The 26,544-nt window shown below is 36.3% G+C and overlaps 1 protein-coding gene across 2 annotated transcripts; it reads right to left on the bottom strand.

Annotated features, from left to right (window-relative positions):
• Positions 1 to 1,402: 1,402 nt before the first annotated feature.
• LOC131041188 (ubiquitin-ribosomal protein eL40 fusion protein) lies at positions 1,403 to 25,859 on the bottom strand. Of its 2 annotated transcripts, none has more exons than XM_057974189.2 (6): positions 25,587 to 25,859; positions 23,128 to 23,263; positions 22,914 to 23,000; positions 22,633 to 22,735; positions 1,976 to 2,042; positions 1,403 to 1,853 (listed from the first exon to the last, which is right to left on the bottom strand). In XM_057974189.2, exons 2-6 carry the CDS (start codon positions 23,228 to 23,230, stop codon positions 1,827 to 1,829), a joined length of 387 nt encoding a protein of 128 aa, XP_057830172.1. In that variant the 5' UTR covers positions 23,231 to 23,263; positions 25,587 to 25,859; the 3' UTR covers positions 1,403 to 1,826. The 2 variants fall into 2 exon arrangements, with proteins under 2 accessions (XP_057830172.1, XP_057830170.1); XM_057974187.2 differs by having other exon boundaries at positions 23,128 to 23,255; positions 25,587 to 25,803.
• Positions 25,860 to 26,544: the final 685 nt, after the last annotated feature.

The following is a 26,544-nucleotide window of genomic DNA, read 5'->3' as shown; positions in this document are numbered from 1 at the left end:
TCGCCAATGCTGAGGATGTTACATTTTTTGTGCCAATATTGATGGTTGAAGTGTTAAGTAATTAAGTTAGGGTGAGGTAGTTGGCACGACACTCTTGGCAAAATGAAGCCAAGATTTTAAGTGTCGTGTTGCATTTCACCAAAGTTTGCTAGTGTTTGTGCATGTTGGTGGAAAGGTTTCTAGGTCGGAGTTGGTTGTAATAAAGAGAAATTTTTTGCTCGTCAAAAACCAAAAATAAATTGACTTTTTTGGGAGCATCTCTGAAGAAAGAATGTGTAATGTCTTTAAAATTGAGGACCCAAAGTTCATGCAAATGGTTGACGTTCTTTTGGGGAAGGAATACATGGAATCAGAGTTAATATATAGAAAGAAGGCAAGACTTTGCCTCCATGTTTCTTGCTTTGGGACGAGAGCTAGGGATGAAGGAGGATGTCATATGAGTGAAGGGAGAATGTGTAACAAAGGAAAAAAAATCCGGTTGCCAACTTTCATGACCATTGTCAGGTTTGGAGAAGGATTTGTGTCTACAAGTGGCGAATGGCTCCACTTTGCAGATTTAATGACACCATTGAGACCTTTCTTGATTTGAGGTGCGGATATGAACTAAGAGGCACATGAGTGTGATTATATCAAGGACCATTTGAGATGCAGAGCAGATGGAGGAGGTGCCAGACCGTTAAGGAATCAAAGCAAGCGAAGAAAAAGAATGTATTAAAGGACTTGCCTAGCCATAAGAAGCCAGAAAATTGATTTTCAGTAGGATAGTTCATTATCCTTATTTTTATACTAAGATTTAAGTTCTGGTAGGATGGCTCTATTTAGCTTTCAATGGTAGTAGATGCAAGACTTGATTTCAGCTACTGCTCCTTTGGACTGTCATTTTGTTTAGGTGGGGCTTAAAGCTGCATGACTGTTATGCTTCATGGTTGATGATGTGTCTGAAACTGTTAAACAACTGTATCTTTTATTATATTTTAATATAAATATATATAAAATTTTCCGATAAAAATAAAAACGGTTCAAAAATTGTATGAGGGCAACCTGCTTCTGGTGCAAGACATGAATCCAGCAGAAGCCAATCCATATTATAGCCCATCTCCAATTAAAAAGAACAAAAATTCAAATTTACAAGGTTTGCATTCAGAACAAATAAAAGCCTACACTGTAACTGATGAAAATGTGTTAGAGGACAGATCTCGATACTTCTTTTGTCGATTGAACTACACCAATTTGAATTAATCAAAAAATTACAAAATTGAAAAAGAATATATTAATTCAAAATGGGAGTTCAACATACAACATAAAGCATAAGACCACAAATTACATAAAAAAGTATTACTTATATGTTTGTACTTTTGATCACAAATATATTATGGAGATCAGATATCTATAACAGAAACACTTAGAAATGAAACACAAAAGTTAAATTTAATTAAAATGAGATTTCAACATTTAAAAGCCCGCGAAGATAGCTCCTCACTGCTTATGAAATTAGACACATTGAATACTAACAATATTATGTTTGGATTTCACACATCATTTAGATAGAAAAACAGAAAAATAAGTTTCCAACAATGGTAGAAATTGGACTTCCAGTTTCCTACAATTACAAATTGCAAATCATATTGTAGAGTGGATCTCAGAAAACTCTACTACGGTCATATTGTACTAGTAGATCATTTAAATTATGCATTAAATCTCCAAAGTCAGAGAGCTTAACTTCAAAGAGAAAAATTGTGAACAGGCATTCAATTTAAGTCAACATAGATTGAAGGTGAACAACAAAAGTTTGATTTGCCTTCAACAACATACTCCAAGCTTCAAATCTACTTAATTTTCTTCTTTGGTCGCAGCTGTGCAAAAAAAGAAGAAACAGGAGGCATCACAATATGTAACACATAAAATAAAAGAGGATTCCATGTAATGAAGCAAAATAAAAGTAGTCTGATCATCAAAGTGATTTGCTTGATCTAACCTGGTTACTGTGCCCACACTTCTTTTTCCTGCAGTTTACAGCTCTTGGGTGTAGCCGAGCATAGCATCTAAAGATAAATGGTTACATCAATAGATCAGAACACAGACTCATTGAGAACTGAAAATCTTAAACTAAGAAACCTCAGACTAATGTGAGGTTTCAGATAAATGCCCTACTAATCCAGCTTATCAATTTCAGAAACATGGGTACACAAGTACACCCTACAGTTGGACAGCATATTGCTGGAATGTCTAAGTAGAGATGCTTTCAGTGTAGAAACCACAGAGTTCCATTTTCTACATAGAACACTAAACAAATTTACTGCTTAATAAATCACACAATTCATCAATTAATAATGGATCGGTGTTTGTATGCCAGACCCTGAAATTCAGAAGGATCAATTTGATAAGGATGAGATTAATATGGCCACATATTGATACAGAGCATGCATGCCTATGCAAACAGGTTGCATTCACCAAATGGGCAAGTTCTTTGTCTAATCTAACAACCATTGGATCGTATTAAAAAGGTCAACCTTCTTTGTCCAACCTGTAATATTGGATCATATTATGAACAGCCAAAATAAAACTAATGTTCTTAACATTTATGCTCTGAATTATCATCCAATATCCACAATAGTATTTAAACAAAGAACACAGTGAAATTTCTACCAGACAATTGAATTCAGACAAAACAATTTGAAAAGCATAAGATGACAATAGAACCATATTTATTGAGAGCAAGCATGCCTATGCAAACACTTAATTGCAACCTCCATTGTATAATCCAATAGCCATTGGATGATGGCATGAGCAGCAGTAGTAGAACTCGAGCTCTAACCTTAGATTCACATTAAAAACTTATGTAAATCTGGGCAATAAGTACAGTTATATGATAAGCTTTATTTGTAAATTTTGGCACAGTCCTAATTTTTCCTTGGATCGCCAAAAAAATTTAAAAAGTAAAGATATGCTAAAAATAAAAACAGCCATCCATATGAGCTAGCTACGTATACCATTTAAGATAATCTCCAATTCAGTTGCCTAATCAGATTGCAATGACAAACTTCAGATCAGCTCAGTTCAAGAACTACAAAATGACAGTGAGACCCTCAGCCCCCTACAACTATTGAGTTCTGGGAACCCCAAATTTTGAAAGTTCCGAATTTTAGAACACTAAGTTACCAGTTCCGTTTTTGGGAAGGGCAAAAAAAAATGGTTTCATTATGCCGACATCTGTACAATAAAAATTAAATCAGTGATCAAAAATCATTATTAAATGCACATTTGCAGCTTATAAACAGGAATCAAGTTTAGAATACTGCATACCATGTATACAATAATAACAAAACTACCATAGATATTAAAAATTATAAATATTACTTTGATGTCACTTTTTCAAACTCAAAGTCATGTTAGATAATCATTGTTCAATATGCTTCAAATATAGTTGAAAAGATTGTCAATATCCTCACATGACTTGTGAGCTGTAAATGCAGATCGTACTCCTCTCAGATTTGATAGTTGATAGATTGTAATTCATATTTCTGAATATATGTGATTTATGATGCTAATGAAGACTGTGTTTTGCAGGTCCAAACAAGGCTGAGAATGTTCGATTTTAATTTCCAATATTGCCTTATCGGGTCTGCATATATACTTGTATCGGGGGAGCACGCTCAAGATGTGCCTCCTCATCGATGGCACTTGAACAGTATCATGAATACCGTTTTATGAACGGTCACTTACTATTAGTTAAGTAGTCACTAACATATGTTTAATATGCCGATAAGAAAGGTATTCAACGTATATACAATGTAAGCAATGTTGATCAATCATTACTCGATCCATAATGAAATCAATATGATATTGATTCTTTATCTGTCGATGCTATAATTTTAACACTCCCTCCTAACTCAGGAAGATAAAGAGTAAGAATATTATAATGAACTCTGAGAGTACATTACCATACTAATAGCTATCACATAGCTCGTGATAAGAGTTATCACCTAATCTCGTGATAGTATCACCTGTCTCATGATACTAAAGGATATAATATGCTCAAGAATATTACATTCTCCTCATATATCCTCGTTATGCACTGACATTAAGTCACATAATGTCTACCATAACAAATCATGACAAATCAAAGAATAATGATATCAATTCACATGATATCAATCTACTGAACAGTATAAGATCGTCACCTTATAGTGTCAAATACAAGTGCTCATTATCTAAAAGATCTTCACCTTTCAGAAATGTACACAGGGGGTGGGGCCCATAAAGTCATAGAGTCACACATATGACAAAAGAAGTTTACACATTAAACATCTTATATATTAGTACAGATAGATATAATACTTACATTTCAATCATACCAAGACTCTTTCTGAAGTGTTCAACTTTCACTCTCGAGAGAGGTTTGGTAAGTATGTTTGTTGTCTGATCTCCTGTACTGATATACTCCAAGTGGATTACATTCCTTTCTACCATGTCTCTCACATAGTGATAAGTAATCTCGATATGCTTAGATCTATCATGAAATACTGGATTCACTAAAAGCTTAATACAACTTTGATTATCACAGTGGATAATAGTAGGTTTCAGAGGCTCACCAAATAATCCCACAAGCAGTTTTCTGAGCCATACTGCTTCTCTTGCAGCCATAGAAACTGCAATGTATTCGGCTTCTGTAGAACTCTGAGCCACTAAAGATTGTTTTCTGCTTATCCACGATATCATAGCCGATCCTAAACTGAAGCAACATCCTGAGGTGCTTTTCCGATCGGTCACGCTTCCAGCCCAATCTAAATCTGTGAATCCATGAAGATCTAAATCAACCTTTCCATATTTGAGACCATAATTAAGGGTACCTTGAAGGTACCTCATTATATGCTTCACGGCAACAAGATGTATCTCCTTGGGCTCACACATAAACTGACTCAAAGCATTCACAACATAACAAATATCTGGTCTAGTGTTGACCAAGTACATCAAAGATTCAATCATCTGCCTGTAGAAAGTTGGATCTGCTAACTAAGAATCTACTGCTGCTTCCTTCAATTTATGAAGATTTGTTTCCATGGGAGATGACATAGATCTATAATTCATCATTCCAAATCTCTTCAACATATCAAGGGTGTCATTCCCTTGATTTAGAATAATGCCATCTTATTTCTGCCAAACTTCTAATCCAAGGACAATAGACCTTAGTCCTTCATGTCAAACTCTGAGGCTAGATACTTCTTACACTGACCAATAAGGTGATCCACTCCTGTAATCAATAGATCATCAACATATAATATTAATATTAACATATCACCTTTGATTTTCTTGAGTAGAGATTTGGGTCTGCATCATTTTTCGAGAAACCTAATCTCATGAGGTAACTGTCAATTCTTTCATACCAGGCTCTGGGAGCCTGCTTAAGTCCATGCAGGGCTTTCTTCAATTTACACACATGTGACTCTGCATTGTGGATCTCGAATCCTTTAGGTTGCTCTAAGTAGACCTCTTCTTCAATAGTCCCATTTTAAGAATGCAGTTTTTACATCCATTTGATGGACTTTCCATCCTTTGGCTGCTGCAATGGCTAGAACTGCTCTGACTGAGGTATAGCAAGCAACTGGTAAAAAAGTTTCTTCATAATCAATTCCCTCCTTTTGTGAAAACCCTCTAGCTACAAATCTTGCTTTGTGTTTTTCTATACTGACATCTGCAGCATGTTTGATTTTGAATAGCCACTTGGAAGAAACAATAGATTTCTCTTTTGGCCTAGGTACTATCTCCCACACATCATTTTTAAAGACGGATTGATACTCCTCTATCATGGCATCCTTCCATACTTGGTGCTGGAAAGCTCCTGTAACATTAGCAAGCTCTGATTTGATAAATTCACTCATCAAAGCTACATAACTACAAAATCTCTTAGGTCTTTTACTCTCTCTAAAAGTCCCTGACGAAGCTGCATAAGTCTTTGCTTCTTTCATTGTCTTAGTAGCCCAGAGTGGTCTCTTCTTAGGATTTTCCAATGATGTGATTTGTTCATCATTTCTATCTTCCTCAAGGTACTCCCTCTGAATCTCAGGGGCAGGATCCTCTTCTAGGTCTATGAGGGAAGTTTGAATTTCTGACTCAATAGAATTTCTAGCTCTTTTAAAAACCAAATATCCTCAAGTGACATCAATATGGGAGTGAGGACATCTGTTATGTATGTAAACAGCAGTGCTAGGGGCTTCTGCCCAAAGTGATGTTTCTATGTTTTGATCAAGTAACATTGCCCTAGCAGCTTCTACAATGGTTCTATTTTTCCTTTCAGCAACCCCGTTTTGTTGAGGGTTGTAGGGTACAGTGAACTCTCTCTTAATCCTAGCATTTTAACCAAATTCTTTAAAAATATCTGATGTGTATTCTCTCCCATTGTTTGTCCTTAATGTTATAACTTTCCTCCCAAAAGAGTTTTCTAGGAGGGATTAGAATTCCTTAAACCTTCTAAGGATCTCCTCAGATTCTTTACATTTGAGGAAATAGATCCAGGTCTTTCTAGAAAAGTCAACAACAAAAATTACATAATATAGTGTTAAGTTTAATTAAATTTTGTGATCAAGAGGCTAGAACAGATGAAAGGTATAGTCTGGAATTTACTTTGAACTGCAGTAGTGTGAATGAAGGAAGCACAACACTTATAAATTTCGGTATTGTCCTCCTCCCCATTGTATGCTTGTTATATATCTAAGTGAATGAGAGGGTATGTAGGGAAGAGATGTGTCTTCTACTTTGAACTGCAGTAGTGTGAATGAAGGAAGCACAACACTTATAAATTTCGGTATTGTCCTCCTCCCCATTGTATGCTTGTTATATATCTAAGTGAATGAGAGGGTATGTAGGGAAGAGATATGTCTTCCCACGTGGGAAGACACATCTCTCCCTACGTACCACTCAGCACGTTAACAAACACATCGCGACTTATTATAAATCGTCTAACCCAGCCTGTTAACATTGGGAAGACACATCTCTCCCTACGTACCACTCAGCACGTTAACAAACACATCGCGACTTATTATAAATCGTCTAACCCAGCCTGTTAACATTAAGGAGTGTAACCGGTGGCATAAATAATATCCCCAGCCCGATAACATAAAGGGGTGTGACCGGTGGCAAACACCGCAATAAATTCAATTTTTTATTGTTTATTGTTAACGTGTAAACTAATATGTTAACAAGTAAGCATCGGAATTTTGAAGAGTTGTACAACCGACATTACCAGCATTAACATATAGGAAACCCCCTAAAGAAGGTACAGACATGGGTCCACATAAATCTGAGGGAACTAATTCTAATACATCATTTGTTTTACAAGTACTTTGGAAAGACCCTTTTGTGTTTTTCCCTAAGGCACACCCCTCACATGCCTCTAAATGATATTGTTGGAGTTTGGGTAAACCTGTGACTAGTTTTTCCATAGAAGATAGGGCATGGAAATGGAGGTGTCCTAATCTCCTATGCCATATTTCATTAGAGTCTGCAATTTCATATATTAGGGCAAGATTTGGCTTAGTACATAATTTATATAGATATCCTTGTCTATAACCTATGGTTTGAGCCTTCTTAATAGTAGAGTTCTTTGGCCATGCCAACACTTTACTATCCATGAAGGTAACCCTATATCCATTGTCTTCAAGTGCAGATATGGAAACCAAGTTCCTCTTGATACCTGGTACAAACAATACTCCAATGAGTTGAATAGAGATACCGGACTTCAATTTGATGATACATGTTCCAACACCTCTGACTGGATGTGTAAAGTCATCTCCAATTGTCACTTCCTCATCAGTTTCTCCTACCATGGAGCCTAAGAGTTCCCTGAACCCAGTGATGTGTCTTGATGATCCACTATCTATAACCCAAGTGTTGGATTTAGTTGATACTTGGTTTGAAAGTGCAGAGTAGAAAACATATTTCTCGGATGCATGCTCTGTCTTAGACTTTCCTACTTTGGCAAATGATGCTTGTTGCTTTGTTCTATCACGACATCTGACTGCATAGTGCCCATACTGATCGCATTTGAAACATTGGATTTGTGAAACATCTTTCTTGGATGAACCCTTCCCATGGTGGCTTTTCCTCTTCTTGAAGTGCTTCTTCTTTCCTTTCTTGTGAGTATTAGCATTCAAGACATGGAGATCTTCATCTACGTTCTTCTGATTGAATCCTTTCTCTGTCTGTCTCAATTCCTCTTGAAGGCAGTCTGATCTTAGCCGGTCAAACTTTGGAAATTTAGACCTTGCACTAATGCCTTGAACAAATGTCTCCCAGGAATTTGGTAGACCATCTAAGGCAATATTGGAAATTAAATTCGAGCATTTGCAGCCTTGTTTGGACCTCCAAAACACAATCTTCATTAGAATCATAAATCGCATATATTCAGAAATTTTGATTACAATCTATCAACTATCAAATCTGAGAGGAGTACGATCTGCATTTACATAGTATCAGAGCCAAGTTAAGGAGGATCTGTTGTGACATATTCACACATCGCCCCATTGCAAATGGGGACCCCTACTTTTTTTTGCTTTCTGGGGTTTGTTTTCCTAGGTTTTCAAGTTTTGTCTGTTAGCCTTTGTTTTTCGAGTGTCGCTAGGGGGATCACCTGGATAGCAGGCTCTACTTGGGCTAGGTCAAGTCGGTGAGTGATGAAGTCTAGAATGTCCTAATCCTGAAATTTGGCTAAATCTGGAATGTCCTGATCCTGAAAATTTGACTGTCTGGAAAACTGAAGAATCCTCCAAAAACTAGATTTTGCAATATAACTCCTGGAGGTCCGAAACCACTCTCAAACATCCTGACAGTATATATGGAATATAACTTAAAGTATTAGTTTCTTATACTTAAATGTTATATTCCATAAAATGATACTGACGGAGAGACCAAAATGTCAAATTTCAAACCTGACCCTTCCAAAGGGTCCAAAGCGAATTTCGCTCCTGACCCTTCCAAAGGGTCCAAAGCAAATTTCTCCATAAGACATTCTACTTTGACCAAAACCTAGAACTAACGCATTCCCAGGCTTGAATGAAGGTAAAAACGCTTGTTTGAATGAAGAAATGTGAAAATGAAGTCAGGATCTTGGCCAAGAATAGGGATTTCGCTCCTGACCCTTCCAAAGGGTCCAGAGCGAAAATCTTTGTGCACCTCAATTTATCACTTGTCAAGACCAATTTCATAGTTCCTTAGGCATGTTTGGGGATGTCTTGACATGTTCTAACTTTAGGAGGTGAGTAAAAGTGGATGAGGTGAAGATTTTAGCCAAGAATGTGAATTTCGCTCCTGACCCTTCCAAAAATCACTTATCTTCCTTGCAAATCAAGTCAAGCTTTTGGTTTTTATGGCTTAGGGAAGGATGAAGCAAAGTTTCCTTGACCTTGGAGGTGAGTTGAATGGTAGAATTTGTCCTAAAAAGTGATTTTCGCTCCTGACCCTTCCAAAGGGTCCAGAGCGAAATTCCTAAAATCACCTTTTTTCCCTTTGTAATGCCCATACCCTAGTCGGACTTTTAAAACCAGTTTAACCTTGATTGACTTCCTATGTGGCATTCTCGAATGGTAGATTAACCGATATGCAATGTGTAGTTTAGATAATATAAATAAACTGAGCATACTTATTATTGTGTTTTTGCATCGATTCTCGTGTAAATGCAATTGTTCCTAACCCTTGTGATAAATCTTGAGCTAACATCTTCATTGAATATGTATTTGTATATGCATGCTTGTATGAATTCATGGGTGCAGGAGATTGCAGGTACAACACCGCTTAGGGCAAGGTTCACCTCCTTTGGAATTTGCAAGGTTGAGTATGCTCTTTCATCTTTTGAATTCGGAATTAGTGGTCATATAACTCTCGTCTTGCCTTAGCCATGGTTAGGTGAGCATCGTGCGTGGATTCGTGGAGCTTGCGTTTTCATTGGGATGCGTGTCGAGAGATTTGGAGGACTACCTCGATTTGCGTGTCTTGCGCGAGGTAAGTGAGGTTTGTTATCCTAAGTATTAAATTTAAAATTATGATTAAACGTACACATTAGAGATATAGAAATTTAAATGGGTAGTTTCTTTTATACGATTAATCAGTAATTAAGAGATTTGCTTTAAATTATTAATGTAGCTAGCTTAAGGTATTTAACTGGGGTTAGTGTGCTCATTTACGCATTTGTAACATTTATGCATTTGTAGTTGAGAAATTTGAATAAACAAGACCCTTGCATTAGATTAGTCATTTATTTAAAAATGTCGCTTTATTATGTTATAGCGAGTTAAATTGATAGCTTTTTATACGTTTTAGAAAGGAAAAACTTTAAAGTCATTGGAGAGATAGAATTAAATTACTCATTTTCGCATTCTGGAAGAAAAAGGGGTAAATTATTATTATCTAAACGAGATTATTTCTTTTTACTTGTAAAGTCGATATAGTATAAAAGTTTGGCTTTTAGAAAATTAAAATTTAATCAAATGCCTTACCCGGCCAATAGGTTCGAAATAAGAAGTAGGCTTGAAACTTGTAGTGAGAAATTAAAATTTAAAAGAACGCAATAGGAAATGGAAGCTTTTTAATTTTAAGGAAAAAAATGAATAAGAGGGTTCCATTTTTCATCTATTTTATTTTCAAAATAAATGCCTAATTTCGAAATTTAAAATTAGGGCAAAATTAGGGCTTTTGCTTTTTAACCTAGTTTTGGAGACTTTTTGGGGGTTCTGGGCTTGGGAGTTTTTTGGGGAAAAAAAATGGGAGAGATTGGGGAAAACTCTTCATCAAGATTCATGCCTGGAATTGGAACCTTGAAAAAAAATTCTGCTTTTGTTCGAGCTGCTGACAGAAGTTGGCAATGGACAACAGAACTGGTTTTGGTGTTGTGCTTACAATGGTGCGTGTATTTACTGCTCTCCTGAATACTGATGCGGGAAAGACTCATACGGATTTCGTGACGACAACGATCTCCAATAACAAGATTGTCATCTTCTCCAAATCGTATTGCCCGTAAGTCTCCTCTCTTTCTCTTCGATTCGAATCTGCTAATTCCTGCATTCACTTTTTTTTTTAAAAACCCATTTCAGCTATTCGATCGAACCTAGCAATAGTTTTTGGTACAAAGAGTTGCATGAATAATTTTTGGTAAATTTACATCATATAAGATGGTTTCCGAGCTATACTGTAATGAGATGATTAGGTCCATATTTGTAGTTAATTTAGATATATACAGAGCTGAATATCGCTATGTTCCTGCATTTCATTCTCTTTAATAGTCATCTGCATCGATCCAAAATTCTGAAGGTACAATGGCCACGTTTTGTTGTCCAATAAAAGTGTAGTTAGGAATGGGCATTGGAAACACGTGGGGACAACACTGCAGAAGGCCCTTGATTTTTTTTGTGATTAGGGTGTGAAGTTCATCTGGAGTTAGATAAGTGATTAGAGTTGGTAGCTAAATCCTGTCAAGGTACATTAGCAATTTAGCAGCACTACATATGCCTTTTGGTGAACCATGTTCCATTCTTTAATGTAGCTCAAAACTGAACTGAATCTGTTGCGTGGCCAATGGGTACATCAATGCCGTGATTTGAAGAGCAGAAATCCCATGGATTGGTAAATGGGTCCAAAATTACTGGCATTGAATATTAAATGAAATGAGAGGGAACAAACTGTTTGTCTAGCATGTCCTCCGTGCATTTTGACAATAGTCATTCTCATCAGCAATAAGCGAATCTAACAACTGTTGGATTTCCAGCTACTGCTTACTGGGTAGTCGTGCCTGTATGTAGAAAGAGGTTTCCTTTCTGAGATGGTTATGCCCCCTGATCTATAGAATATAAAACTTGGAAGTGACTAGAAATTCATAAACGGTGGTGTTGAAGACGGGACTAATAACATAGTTGGGGTTTTATGTTAGAAATATAATGTTGTTTTTTTTTAAAAAAAAAAAAAAAAAGGATGCTTAGCAATTTCGAGTTATTATAAGCAATATTTCATTTTGAAATTTGAATGGAGGTGTGCATGATAATTAGTTATGATTTTCTATCTTAAATGTCAAAAAAAAAAGGAGACAAATAGATACGTTAAAATATGAGTTAACATAGTAGCATCTACTAGGTATATACATATACTTGACGATTTATACGAACTTTACTTCCTAAGAATATTATGGAAATTGATTTTTATTATTTCACGAACGTTGCGATGTACATTTAAGCTTAAGTTAGCTCGGGAACTGTTGTCCTATTTCTTTATTTACTCTTAATTTATTTTTGTTCCTTTATAGTGATAAGGTATTCCTTGTGAAGTTAAAAAAAAAGGGGCTAGTTTATCTCTGTAAAACCATCTTATCATTAGTGGGCATCTAAGGGTTATCTAATTTGGTTAGACGTTTACGTCAGCTTGGGAAAGTGTTCAATATTACTCGTCAACGCTTGAGCATGACTTATTAATTTGGGAAATTTTGTTGGGTCCCTGTCATCTGATTTCTTTGTTCTGTCCAACGTCGGTCTAGTCTCCATTTAGGGTACTACCTGTTAAGGAATCCTTGTCCGATTTACTTGATGTATTTAGTAGGATCCACTACCAAAAGGATCATTGCGTAATTAACGTCCGAGGTGTCTGTTGCTTATTGTTTGTATTCGCCCAGTGGCAAGATGTAAAAGACTTATCAATTATGTAATTCCTAAAGATATAATACCAAAGGGGTCTTGCAGTTGAGCAGACCCGGAAATGTAGCCCATCCGGGGTGAACTCCGAGATCATACCTGTGTTATGCGATGTTTTTAGCGTACTTTGTTTTTATGTTTAAATTATCTTGAATGGTTGTATTCCTGCAAAGTGGATGGTGGAAATTTAATGAATTCAAATTTAAGGGCATAACCTTATTCATATGGATAGATGTAGTTATTTAAGTTATAAAACGATGTGAATTATGAATATGGAAAGGTAATTTAAGTATTGAAATTTAGGTTGTGGAAAAAGTAATTTGATGATGTAAATTTAAAATGTAATAGTGGAAAGAATCTTGCTAGAATACTTTATTCGATTAACTTGATATTAAGTATATAAATGGAACGAATGTAAAAAGGAAGCAAAGTTAAAATTTATGTCATAATTGCTAGATTTAAAGCTAAAGAATGAACATCTTATAATTATCTATCTGTTTACCTTAGTAAATGAATCACGCCATGTCAATTTTGTTTCATTACATTGAATGAATTTGATAAGTTATTTCACGTTTAAATCTTATCAATAATCCTCATCAGATTAATTTGATAATTCGTGAGGACTCAACTAGGCACCCATGTTGTATATTGGATGGATATACTTAATAATCCATGTTGTAATTATAACCGATAATCCTCACCAGATTACATTTATAATTGGGTGAACTCAATTGGGTATCCATATTTTTAATCCCTTATAAAAGGAATCCCTCATGATTGCTAAAATTAATCTAAAATGGGAGAGTAATTTGATTGGTGGGTTATACATTAAACCTAGTAAAAGAATCTTCCTCACACTATCTTTCAATTAACAAAAAGAAGATATCCAATAAGATAATTGTATTTTAATTCTAAGAGAAGAACGTCATTATGATCTTACTTCTCTAACCTTGAAATGATGAACGTCATCTAGTTAACGATACTTTGAAAGGGAAGATGCTCTCGTGTGTTCTCATGCATATCCACCTCATTGAAATTAGTCCATTTAATTGCATTATTAAAACTTCAGACGAATTCCATGTCTACGCACTTTCATTTAAGGACTGCATCTCAATAGTTGGTTATGTATGAAACCAAACGAAGGGACTTCACTAAATTAATTGTGGTTAATCCTTAAGAAATAAATTTCTCTCATTAACCATGCATTTAATATTAAAAAAAAAGGAGATAACAAATGTGGGTGAATATTTTAAAATCAAATGATGAAACCCTCGCTTTACTAATCATAGTTTAACCTTGAATGAATGAATCTCATTAGGCATATTCTTAAAACATTAAAGGATGAAATCAATGGTGAATGGATACCACAACCCAAGGAATGGAATTCATGAACCCATTTTGGGGGCCTCTTAAAGTAATTATGAATTAAAGTGCGATGAATAAATAATCCCCTCAATGGCCTCCTAACCATCGAAGTAATTGAACGCCTCCTAAAGATATAAGGTGTTCAACCATTGAACACATATTTAATCAAGGGCTATGCATTACCTCGTAATTAGGTTATCCGGTTTAATGGATCTAATGACGCAAGTTGAGTTAGGTGTAAGGTTGTGTAATCGCGTTAGGAAACTCCTTAGGATTGGCTGAGCCTTCCGCTGTGATATCTAAGTTGACAGATAATCTCCATTGTATTTTAATGTCGTGTCTAATAATGAATTGAGTTAACTTCAATTTATCTTAATATTGTAACCTTTTCATTAACACTCTTATTTATTATTAAAAAAAAAAAAATTTACACTCTATTTGAGTGTTTTTAATTTAAACCCTTAGGGGTTTCCTGGCGGGGCATTACACCCTTGCGAAATCAAGTCAAACTTGGGTTGGATGAGGGGAGAAGTGTTTTCTTGCCTTGCGAGGTGGATTCAAGTTGAAATAATGGAGGAATAAGCTCAAAACAAGATTTTCACTCCTGACCCTTCCGAAGGGTCCAAAGCGAAATTCTTGGAAACTAATATTTTCTTCTTGGAGATGGTCAAATTCTTGAGTTTTATGGCATGGTTAGATGGACTTTGATGTGTTCTTGCCTTTGAATATTGGATTGAGGTAATGGAGTAGCCAAAACAAGCTCAAAATAGGAATTCGCTCCTGACCCTTCCAAAGGGTCCAGAGCGAAATTCCTAAGATCCCTTATTTTCCTAGCAAAATCAAGTCAAACTTGGGTTTTTATAGTTTGCATGAGTGTGAGAATTGATGTTCTTGCCCTTTTGAAGTTGGTTGAGGTTAAAAGATGGAAGAATAAGCCTAAAACAAGAATTTCGCTCCTGACCCTTCCAAAGGGTCCAGAGCGAAATTCTAAAATCCATCTATTCCTCTCATATTTATGCCAAGCCAGGCCTAGACAAAGATGGTAGAGGTCCTTGAGATTGCCCTTGAACGGATTTTTGTCTCCAAAAATGATGATTTTGGGCTAGGGGAAGAAATTCGCTCCTGACCCTTCCAAAGGGTCCAAAGCGAAAATCTTAAAATCACCTATTTTCCTTGCAAGTCTAGTCAAACGTTAGGTTTTCATGGCTTGGATGGGTGCGAGGAGACATGTTCTTGCCTTTTGAAGTTAATTGATGTTGAAAAATGATGGAAATTAGCCCAAACCAAGGATTTCGCTTCTAACCCTTCCAAAGGGTCCAGAGCAAAAATCCTAAGATCACCTACTTTCTTTGCAAGACAAGTTAAAATTTTGATTTCTATAGCCTAGACAGGAGTGAGGCAATGTGTCCTTAGTCTTGGAGGTGAATTGAAGTTGAAAGGATGGAGGAACATGCTCAAAACTTGAAAATCGCTCTTGACCCTTCCAAAGGGTCCAAAGCGAAAAACACTAAAACCATCTTTTTCTCCAAATTTTGTGCTAAGTCAGACCTAAGCTAGGGTGAGAAAAACTATTTGGAATGCCTTGGAAAGATGTTTGACCATCAAAAGTGTGAATTTTGAGCTAAAATGAGAATTTCACTCCTGACCCTTCCAAAGGGTCCAAAGCAAAATTTTGGATAGGGCCTGTCCCTGGGGAAAATCTTGAGCGAGCTTCATTTTGATGTCTTCTTGTTGTTGATTTAAGGTATAAAATGCTATGTTAGAATAAATATATTATGTGTCCTTAATCATCTTTTGGTTTGTCTTGCAGATGAAAGAAGACCAGGGCAAGACAAGGACGACCTTCTCCAGTCCGGCATCAACAAGGGCGACCTCCGCCAGTCCAACATCATCAAGGACGACCTCTTCCAGACCAGCATTTGAAGGAAAGGTACACCACTCATCCTGCACATCAAAGACAAAAGAGGATCAAAGCAAGGGTCCGTTGGAGAAGCAGATAGTTTCAGAAGCGTTGATTAAAGTTAGCTTCTCAGCATCACCAAATTGAGCATCAACCAAGTGTCAGACAAGGTGGCATCCCAATCATCACTCCTCCAGTCGGGTTGGTCCACTTCAGCATGTCTAGATTCAATGTACCTGACTCATCAAAAGAAGGCACTAACTTCGATGTACCTACCCCAGCTATCCATTGGTCAAATATTCCAGAAAACACGTGTCTGAATAATGCAATTATTTCATTGGTCAGAATTAAATTTGTTGTAACAAACCCTAATTAGGTTTTTCATTGTAAAATCTCGGCCATTGATCTCAAATTGATCCAAGCCATTGAATTGTATTGTGGGCACTATATAAGCCCTGGCTCCTCATTTGTAAAGGCTAATGGTTAGCTAATAGATAATAGTTAGTCAATAATAGCTAATAGTTAATAGTTAGTAATAGAGGCCAGAATAGTAGAATAGCAATTAGAGTAGATTAAGAAGAGAAGGCAAGACATTGTTGCCTTAATTGTAAAGACTTCTTTTCATTGAAGATATGGTGGAATATGTTGTTTCTTTGCAATGTGCATGGTCTCTTGTTGAATCTTCATTTTTGATGATAGATGATTAGATTGAGAGAAGAAAATTGTTGAATGCACCTGTGTGGAATCTGTCTAGTCCATACCACTAGCCTCTTACTGATTGTAAGTGCGCCCTGCATGGTCAACTGGGATAAAATGAGCTTAATCTCAAGTCGTTACACATCTATTGTTCATGCATTAACTTGAATGATGATTAGTATCTGATGGTGTCCGATTTGAATATATTTGAAGCATCCCTCAGAAGATCACACTGAGTTGGTGTTGAATTGTTCAAGTTGATGGTGAGACCCAACCCAGTAGGACTCCACCTATTCATTCATCCATCTTCTCGCATTCTAGGTAGTAGAGTAGACTTCCTGAACCCTGCATCTTTTGTCATTTGTTTGTCTTCCAGTTAGTTAATAGGACTTGTGATTCTAGCAAATCAAACGTTTAGGTCATTGAGTGTAAGTCCCCTTGTGATTCCAGCAAATCACATCATACCGCGAAGAGCTTATCCACACGTAGAGATCCTACATAACAGAACCTTGGAGTTACTCCGACTGATCCTTTAGCGAGATCTTCAGCAGTCGGGAACTTTGTTCAAGAGAGGATAAGATACTTCAGTATTTTATTCTGTGTTCGCATGTGCATAAAAAACACATCAACAAGATCCAAGCAGCAATCAAACTTGAGATATTCAGATTTAAATCTACGTACATCACATTCCTCTATGGCGAGTGTAATCAGATTCGAAGATAAGCTAGAAGGAAGAAATAACTTCTCATCATGGAAGTTCAGGATTATGATGATATTAAAAGAGAATAGAGTTGAGTCATTTGTGAAAGAAAATAAAGCAGAACCAGAGAATGATCCCAAGAAGAAGACATGGATTGAAGTAAATGAAAAGGCCATAAAAATCATAGTTGGAGTTAGAGATCAAATCGTGCCAATCTTGACAAAACATGAAACCGCATATCATATGTTTAAGTCACTTGAAAACACATACGAAATAAATAATTCCAGCAGGACCTTGGCTATAAAGAGATGAATCAATCATATAAGTATGAACAAAGGAGAATATATCAACGCATACTTTATGAGAATATCTGCACTAAGGGATCAGCTATCAACAATTGGATACCAGATTGAAAGTAAGGAGCTAACACTTATTGCCTTAGATGGTCTACCAAATTCCTGGGATACATTTGTTCAAGGCATTTTTCGGGGTCGAGAACGCGGCACCGCATAAACTTTTGGGGACCCGTTGTTGACCAGACCTACATGGCTCTCTTCTTCTTCTATAGGAAAATTGTTGCCGATGTGGATAATTGCATTTCTAGTGTTGCCATCCATAATCTTTCTTCTTGGCGACTTTCCTATGATGATCGAAAGCTCTTGGGTCTTGGTATCAAGTTCATCCCTCGCCCCCCCCCCCCCAATGTCTGCTTCTCTCATTTTTTAGGAATTCAGATCCTTCTTCTTAGCGACTTTCCTATGATGATCGAAAGCTCTTGGGTCTTGGTATCAAGTGCATCCCTCGGCCTCCCCCCATGTCTACTTCCCTCATTTTTCAAGAATTTAGATCCTTCACTCGACTGTTTCATCTTCGTGCTTTCTTTGGACCTAATTCTGCTATTCTTACTCATGTCTCTCCTTTTGACAAAGCTTCTTTTCCTCCTAAGTTCAAACAGCGAAATCCTTCCTGGAATCCTCCTGAACGTTGCTATCTGCTAGAGGACATTCTCCAACAAGGTGAAGTCATCCTTCATAATCAGCTTGCTTCTGTTTCTTTTTCTGCTCGTCCTATGTTGGCTTCCAGACTTCTTAAGAGTCTCCACTACAAAATTGTTTCCCATGTAAATGATCTCCTAGTCAAAGGAACTGACATGGGAAGCAATTTCGCAGTGGAGACTCTTAAGAAGTCTGGAAGCCAACATAGGACGAGTAGAAAAAGAAAGAGAAGCAAGTTGTTTATGAAGGATGATTTCGCCTTGTTGGAGAATGTCCTCTAACAGATAGCAACGTTCAGGAGGATTCCAGAAAGGATTCTGTTGTTTGAACTTATGAGGAAAAGAAGCTTTGTCAGAAGGAGAGACAGAAGTAGGAATAGCAAAATCAAGTCCAAAGAAAGCACGCAGACGAAACCGTTGAGCAAAGGACCTGAATTCCTGAAAAATGAGAGAAGCAGACATGGGGGGAGGTCGAGGGATGAACTTGATACCAAGACCCAAGAGCTTTCGATCATCATAGGAAAGTCGCCAAGAAGAAAGATTATGGATGGCAGCATCAGAAATGCAATTATCCACATCGACAACAATTTTCCTATAGAAGAAGAGAGCCATGTACGTTTGGTCAACAATGGTCCCCAAAAGTTTAAGCGATGCCACGACTTTGGCGTTGGCCCTGACCTCGGCCCCAAAAAATGCCTTGAACAAATGCCTCCCAAGAATTTGGTAGACCATCTAAGGCAATAAGTGTTAGCTCCTTACTTTCAATCTGGTATCCAAGTGTTGATAGCCGATCCCTTAGTGCAAATATTCTCATAAAGTATGCGTTGATAGATTCTCCTTTGTTCATACTTATATGATTGATTTCTCTCTTTATAGCCAAGGTCCTGCTGGAATTATTTATTTCGTATGTGCTTTCAAGTGACTTAAACATATGATATGCGGTCTCATGTTTTGTCAAGATTGGCACGATATGATCTCTAACTCCATCAACTATGATTTTCATGGCCTTCTCATTTCCTTCAATCCATGTCGTCTTCCGTCTTCTTGGGATCATTCTCCAGTTCTGCTTTATTTTCTCTCACAAATGACTCAACTTTATTCTCTTTTAATATCATCATAATCCAGAACTTCCATGATGAGAAGTTATTTCCTCCTTCTGGCCTATCTTCGAATCTGATTACACTCGCCATAGAGGAATGTTATGTAGTTAGATTTAAATCTGAATATCTCAAGTTCAATCGCTGCTTGCATCCTCCTTAACATGGCTTTGATACCATGTAAATGCAGATCGTACTCCTCTCAAATTTGATAGTTGATAGATTGTAATTAATATTTCTGAATATATGTGATTTATGATTCTAATGAAGACTGTGTTTTGCAGGTCCAAACAAGGCTGAGAATGTTTGATTTTAATTTCCAATATTGCCTTATCGGGTCTGCATATATACTTGTATCGGGGGGCATGTCTTGAGTGGGCATATCTCCATAAAGTGGAGGCATGTCCGCTCAAGATGTGCCTCCTCATCGATGGCACTTAAACAGTATCATGAATACTTTTATGAACGGTCACTTACTATTAGTTAAGTAGTCACTAACATATGTTTAATATGCCGATACAAAAGGTATTCAACGTATATACAATGTAAGCAATGTTGATCGATAATGAAATCAATATGATATTAATTCATGCAGATCGAAAGCATTATTCTTTATTCGATCATGATAATTAATAGTGAGGTGGTAAACTGATATATTCTTTATCTGTCGATGCTATAATTTTAACATGGGCACTCACAAATCAAATAGGCATGGTTAGTAAGTTGCAGAAACTGCTAAAACTTGGTCAGTGGAACATTATAACATTCAGCCTCAAAATCTTTTAGTTTCATCATTTTACAATTCATTTTTTTTGCAATGTTCCATGGAAATGCGTTCCACATCTCCAAGATGGGGAGATGAGGATGTGTGGTGTCTCTCCCACTACCGCCACACGCGGAGATATCTCAACATCTCGAGGGGTGGGGAGACTTTGCAGGACTCCTAACACGTCAAAAAGCGATTGAATATTTTTTTTTAATTTTCAGATATTTTGGGGGGTTGGGGGGTAACCCTAATTTGATGTGGGCCCCACACCTTTTCCCAATGCAATACAAAACCACTAAAACTACAGATTTAAAGTTTTGATAATTTGGCATTGTCTTTTGTAATGTTATTGCTATTTGCTATTCATTGTAATGATGTATTATGTAGTCATCTTTATAGACTTTGTGATATCAGATATTCATATGATATTTTCGATATAATAGAAATCTCCAATTTGACAATTTAATTTATCAAATTTTATTTAGCAATTAGCATTCAAGAAATCTTCATATTTAGATTTAGTATTTCAAATTTTGCTATTTTATAATTTTACTAATTTCCTATAGTTTCATTTGAAATGTCATTCTATTACTGTTATACATCTTTTCACAACTAGTTTTTCAAGTACTATAAGTATATGTATTATACAAGCACCACCACCAACAAAATAACATGGTAGCTATAAGAAAGAAGAGTACACACATGAAAATAAACAAGTGTATGTTGCAAGCTCGAAATTGCGTAAGGCTTGTTGGGCAGAAGCAATGAAATGTACTTCTTATATTGGTAATTGGATTCTAGAAAGGTTGTGAAAGAGTTGGAAAGGTTGTGAAAGAGTTGACTCCACAGGAGAAATGTAATGGCAAGAAGCATCACTTGTCTCACTTCAAAGTCTTTGGAGTGTTGCTTATGCACATATTCTTGATGAGAACAAGAAGAAACTTAATAAGAATACTGACGAAGGGTGGAGTTGTAACCTAATCACTGAGCATAATGAAGAAGGGAAACATCCTCTAGCAGTTTGCAAAAACCTAAATGGGCTAGGTAAACCCTTTGTGATGCTTGACGGTAGATGTGTCAGATATAAGTCAAAACTTAGTTTGCAAACAATGCTTTGATGGCTAAGGTACAATATTTGTATGATCCATGGACATATAAAGAAGCCAAGGACAATCTGCATTTGTTAACACCAAAGCACAAGGACTCTCATGAAACATTTGACTCGGACGATCTGTCAACTACTGAAGGGGAAGAAGGTCATTGGATACAAGTGGATCTACAAGACCAGGTTTACATCAGAAGGTAAAGTTCAGAAATACAAAGCTAGACAAGGTATAGTCATAGACTGAAGGCATTGACTATAATGAGACATTTGCTCCAATCACAAGGTTCGCTACAATAATGACAGTTGTTGCAATTAGAAAATAAACACAAGTGGTTGATGCATCACTTGATTGTGAAAGTGTTTTTTTCTTCACAGTGAAGAGAAGGATGAAATCTCCATACAGCAACCTCCTAGATTCATTTAGTAATGACAATTCTTGCAATTTCAGCAAAATATGAGTGGCCAATACATTACTTAGATGTAAAGTGCTTGTTTCTTGATGGTGATTTGAAGGAAGAGATCTTCATGCAGCAACCTCCTAGAGTCATTAAGAATAGAGAGGAACCTTTCGCTTGTAGACTGAAAAAGTCATTGTGTCTTGAAACGGCCACCTTGTGCATGGCATGACAAGAGTGACCAATATCTTTCAAAAATTGGATTATTTGAACTTTGAAAAATGGCCAAATCTGTGTTAAGAAGACTGGTAAAAAAAATGATTGTTCTCTATCAGTCTGATTATTGTTCTCCATGTGAACGATCTAATTCTGACAAGGAACAAGAATGATTAGATTACTGAAAGGAAAAAGCAGCTATCCATACAACTTGAGATGACAGATACAGGTTTACTTCACTTCTTTATGGATTCACAAGTTCAGCAAGACCAATACACATCTGTTGTCTCATAGTCACGCATCTGTTGTCTCATAGTCAAAGAAAGCTTAACAGTTATTGACAAAATTAACTATGGGGGATATGAAAGTTGGCAAAAACACATGGTCCCAACATCAAGTTAACAAAGGATACAGAGTACTCTTAAGTTTTCATTTGAGCTCAAATGAGGAGGTTAATGAAAGAACCATAGCCAAATTTAGTGCCACATGCAACATAGTTCTAGTAGTAGAGCTTCAGGTTTAAATATTACAAGACATCTAAAAAGAAGAAATTGGGATAATTTACCAACTGCTGGCTAGATGGATGAGTCAATAATGCTAAAAGTTGAGGCTGGGACTGGGTAAATTTAGCTAAAGAGATATTCAGTATTCTTGACCCATAAAATGAGAGTTTTAAAAATAAGAATTGTGACGATGAAATTGCATGTAAGATCACATGAATTGAACTACTTACTTCCGACAAATCATTTTGTCTTGGTTATATTTTCTTGCCAGTGCCATTAGAGAAGGCTCAATAATTCCCCCTCGCAAACGCAACACTAGGTGCAGAGTGGATTCTGCAAAACACATCATACCCATCAGCCCAAATGATAAGTACCCAAAACATAAATAGGACTGCAATACACTCTCAACAAAAAAACAGCAACTTCATAAAAAAGAAAAGATCTAAATTAAAGACCAAATTATCCTGGCAAAAGTTAATTCAAAAACCCTGATGCAAGACAGCATACTAACCTTTCTGGATGTTGTAATCGGCCAGTGTACGGCCATCCTCTAGCTGCTTTCCCGCAAATATTAACCTTTGTTGATCTGGTGGGATGCCTGCAACAATATACATATATATAAAAATCAGAATACAGAACACGTAACCAATTATTATAAGTATGGAGATTTACACTGTAATTTGGTGTCATATTTTGTAGCATGAATAAATGCATTGTTTTTTAACCTTCTTTGTCCTGGATCTTAGCCTTAACATTGTCGATTGTGTCACTGCTTTCAACCTCTAGTGTGATTGTCTTGCCCGTAAGGGTCTTCACAAATATCTGCATCTTCGTTACCTCTCAAACGTCTTCCCTGCAAAACTTCAGATTTGGGGAGACAGAGATAGAAGTTTATAACCATGTTTTTAGGGTTTCAGCACACCATTAAGACCAACTCAGAAAACTATCCATGCATTGATTTGCCATTTTTGAATCTTTTGTTGTCGTCTCTGCACTATGTCCCTGTTTAAAGCTAAATAAAGAGCAGCAGTGTGCAACAATAAAAAAGACATAACTCATGGTTTTTGAAACTCAAATTCATGCAATGATTTTCTGCAGAAACAATAGTGTGACCAGATCATACACAAATTTTGGATGCAAATATAGCCGTCCTTATGGATGTTCATTCACATACACTAATGAGAACAATATAAGGGATCATTCTGAGTTCAAAAAAATCAACGTAACTTGTGATGTGGCAGATCCAATTTGGACAGCAAAATGGGCACACAATCTGAATGCAAATTAAGTCACTTGAAATGCTATGTACATATTAAACCAAATTTTGATATGATTTTTGTAATAATAAAATGCTATGTACAATTCAAATTTACAACGATAATGGGAAATAAAATGAAAATACAATAAAGGTCAAGGATGACATTCTGTCTATGTGCTATAAGAGCATACATAATTAAGGTGTGTTAGAACAATTGATCTTTACCAAATAAGTGGGAAGATGTTAACATTGATTTTATTATCGAATTACAAATATTTGATAGGAAAAACAAAAAATGCTATGTTGGTGTTAATTGAAGGTAATTTTTCAGTCTCTGGCCCAAAGAAAAAAAGTGGGTGACTTAAACTAAATTTGAGATATAAACAACTGATGGAGTACTATCTTTAAAGAGAATAACTGTACTTAATTCGTCAGTCTGCAATTTTCTTGACGAGGATACCATATAGACATTGGCATCATCTATATTGATTGTTGCCATAGATAATAATTAATGCCAGAAAAGTGCACCACACCTAAATGTTCTCTAGAGTATTATTCTCCTCTGAAATGTTGAATAATTTCTGAACAATATAGAAGCATATTCTACCAATAGGGCTCCCATATTTGTGACAGAACAAATTTGGCAAAAGATTGAGTCTGATTGGATGACAATCTGCTGTTTTAAAGAACATTTGGAGCGGTCATTGCGGAGAAGATCCTAATGGAAATTTTATTATTAAAAGAAATTTGACGTTGTGAAGACTGACTTGGAGAGAAATTGTAAGTGGGAAAGCAAAGATATTCACATATGAAGAAATAGACTTGTACCCACCATACAGGGATTAAAGCAATGGGAGGCGAAATTAAAATGAAATAAAACCACAGAACCAACAACTTCAATGAACAAATAACAACAGAATTTGTTTTAGAATGAAACAAAACACAGCAAAAACTGACCATTCACATACAGATTCCAAATTAAAAAATTCACTGAAACCATGGCACTGACTTCTGCACAAATTGTGTTGTGCTGTCAACAGTGTTGATGAAGAAAAATAGGCAGAATTTGCAGGAAAAATATTACCAAACCCTACCAAAGCAGAAATTTTATAAAAATCAGACAAACCAAATCAAATCTCCCTGCAGCTGCTGCTTCAATCTATCTACAACAAACAAAAAGTAAATCCTAAAACATCAGGGTTTAAGGTCTTTCAGGCTCAATTATCTACCACCCATTATAACAAATCCTACTTTTTTGGAATCGACATATCTATCAAGGCCTCAAGCACAATAAATAGTTCGCAGAAACATGTACACTCTTCAGAACTACCTCCTGCTCCCCACATGCCAATGCAAACATAGCTTAGACAATTGAAATGTGATTGCAAAAAATCCTTGTACCAGTACTAATCTAGACCACGAAACAAAAAACCATACGTTTGAAAACTCATTTATGAACATCAAGGTATCTTATCAAGCCCTCAGACTTTGCACCCAGATTATAATACCCGATACCCATTTTAAAAATACCTCCTGATCTCGCATTTTAATGTAAATTTGGAATATCCAAACGAAGGGCTCAAAAACAAATCTTGTTTCAGTACCAATCTTGGCGGAAAATTAGGCCAACTAAATGACAAAGAATCCTACCCTTTGCACATAAGAGTCTCTACCAAGGTCTTCTATCCAATACCCAACTTTTCAAACCATGTACTTCAAAATTACCTCCTCCTCTCACATTTCAAAACAAATCTCATGCTACCCAGATGAAAGGGGTAAAAAGAGAAGAGATCTTGTTTCAGTCCGCTTTCGAGGATAAAGATATCTCATAATCGTGACGAAATATAAAACACAAAAAAAAATGATACGATAGCTTACAGATTAAAAAAAAAATTAAACTAACTGAAATCATGGCAAATGACTTACCTCCAGATTCTGCACAAATTGTGTCCTGCTGTCAACGATGCTTGCAGGAAAAAATTACGAAAACCCTACCCACAGCTGAAATGATTTCAAATAAGACGAACCAAAACCCTACCGTTGCTTAAAATAAAACTGGGTCCGAAGATATTGGGGTTTAGGGTTGCTAAAATCCGATGTTATGAGACAGTAGAGACCGATAGTAGGAATCACTAAGGATGGGGTCCTATGGAGGAGGGGCTTCTCAAAAAAATTTAGTAGGTGTTTTTAAAATTTTTAAGGATTATTTTTAAGTAAGGGTTTGTATATTTTATAGTGTAATTGAGGCTTAAAAGTTTAATCTTGGAAAGTTAAGGAAGTTGGTGGTCTCATTCATTTTGTTATTTAGCACCTATATTTAATTTCAACGAGGAAACAAATATTAAAAATAAAGCAATTAATTGATAAAAATGAAAAATTGAAGATGCTTTACAAGTGGGGAAAAAAGTCTAAGCTAGTGGGGTAATTTCTAGTCCCCCGCCTTTTCCACCCGCTCAAATTTCAGCCCTAATAAGTAGGGGTTGCTAGTTTTTAGGGAAATATTTCATTTAATCTTGTAGCAAAAAAAAATTGACTTCATGGGACCTCTCGCCCCTTAAAAGTATATCTTAAAGCCCCCCTCATGGGACCCCACCCTATGGTGGAGCAACCTCGAGAATTGGCAAGAGTAGTCAAGCAATCTCAAATTACAAGAGAAGAGAGGGGAGGGGCATGTACCTAAGCAATTGAAATAGCTTGAGTAGTTGGTGGTTGTGATTCTTTTTGTTCACAGTTGAGTTTTGGGACCTATAATTTTCTTACTTTCTTTTTTCTTTGAGTGGGCGTGGGGGTTCAAAGCTCTGGCTCAATATATTTTGTGCAACTATCATGGTATGATTAATGAGTGGGTCTATTTGTTATGTGGGCATCGTAGAAGCGGATCCAC

The sequence above is a fragment of the Cryptomeria japonica genome, chromosome 11 (genome assembly GCF_030272615.1).
Source record: "Cryptomeria japonica chromosome 11, Sugi_1.0, whole genome shotgun sequence".
Classification (NCBI taxonomy): Eukaryota; Viridiplantae; Streptophyta; class Pinopsida; order Cupressales; family Cupressaceae; genus Cryptomeria; species Cryptomeria japonica.
The sequence above is the reverse complement of the archived record's forward strand: the minus strand, read 5'-3'. Positions and strand labels throughout refer to the sequence as shown.

Bases quoted from the DNA above. Each gene is read 5' to 3' on its own strand.
- LOC131041188 (XM_057974189.2), bottom strand. From the start codon at position 23,230: ATGCAGATATTTGTGAAGACCCTTACGGGCAAGACAATCACACTAGAG. The intron at 23,001-23,127 runs GTTAAAAAACAA...ATATTGTTGCAG, and splicing joins TAAGATCCAGGACAAAGAAG to GCATCCCACCAGATCAACAA. The intron at 2,043-22,632 runs GTAAGTAGTTCA...ATTTATCTTTAG, and splicing joins GACAAAATGATTTGTCGGAA to ATGCTATGCTCGGCTACACC.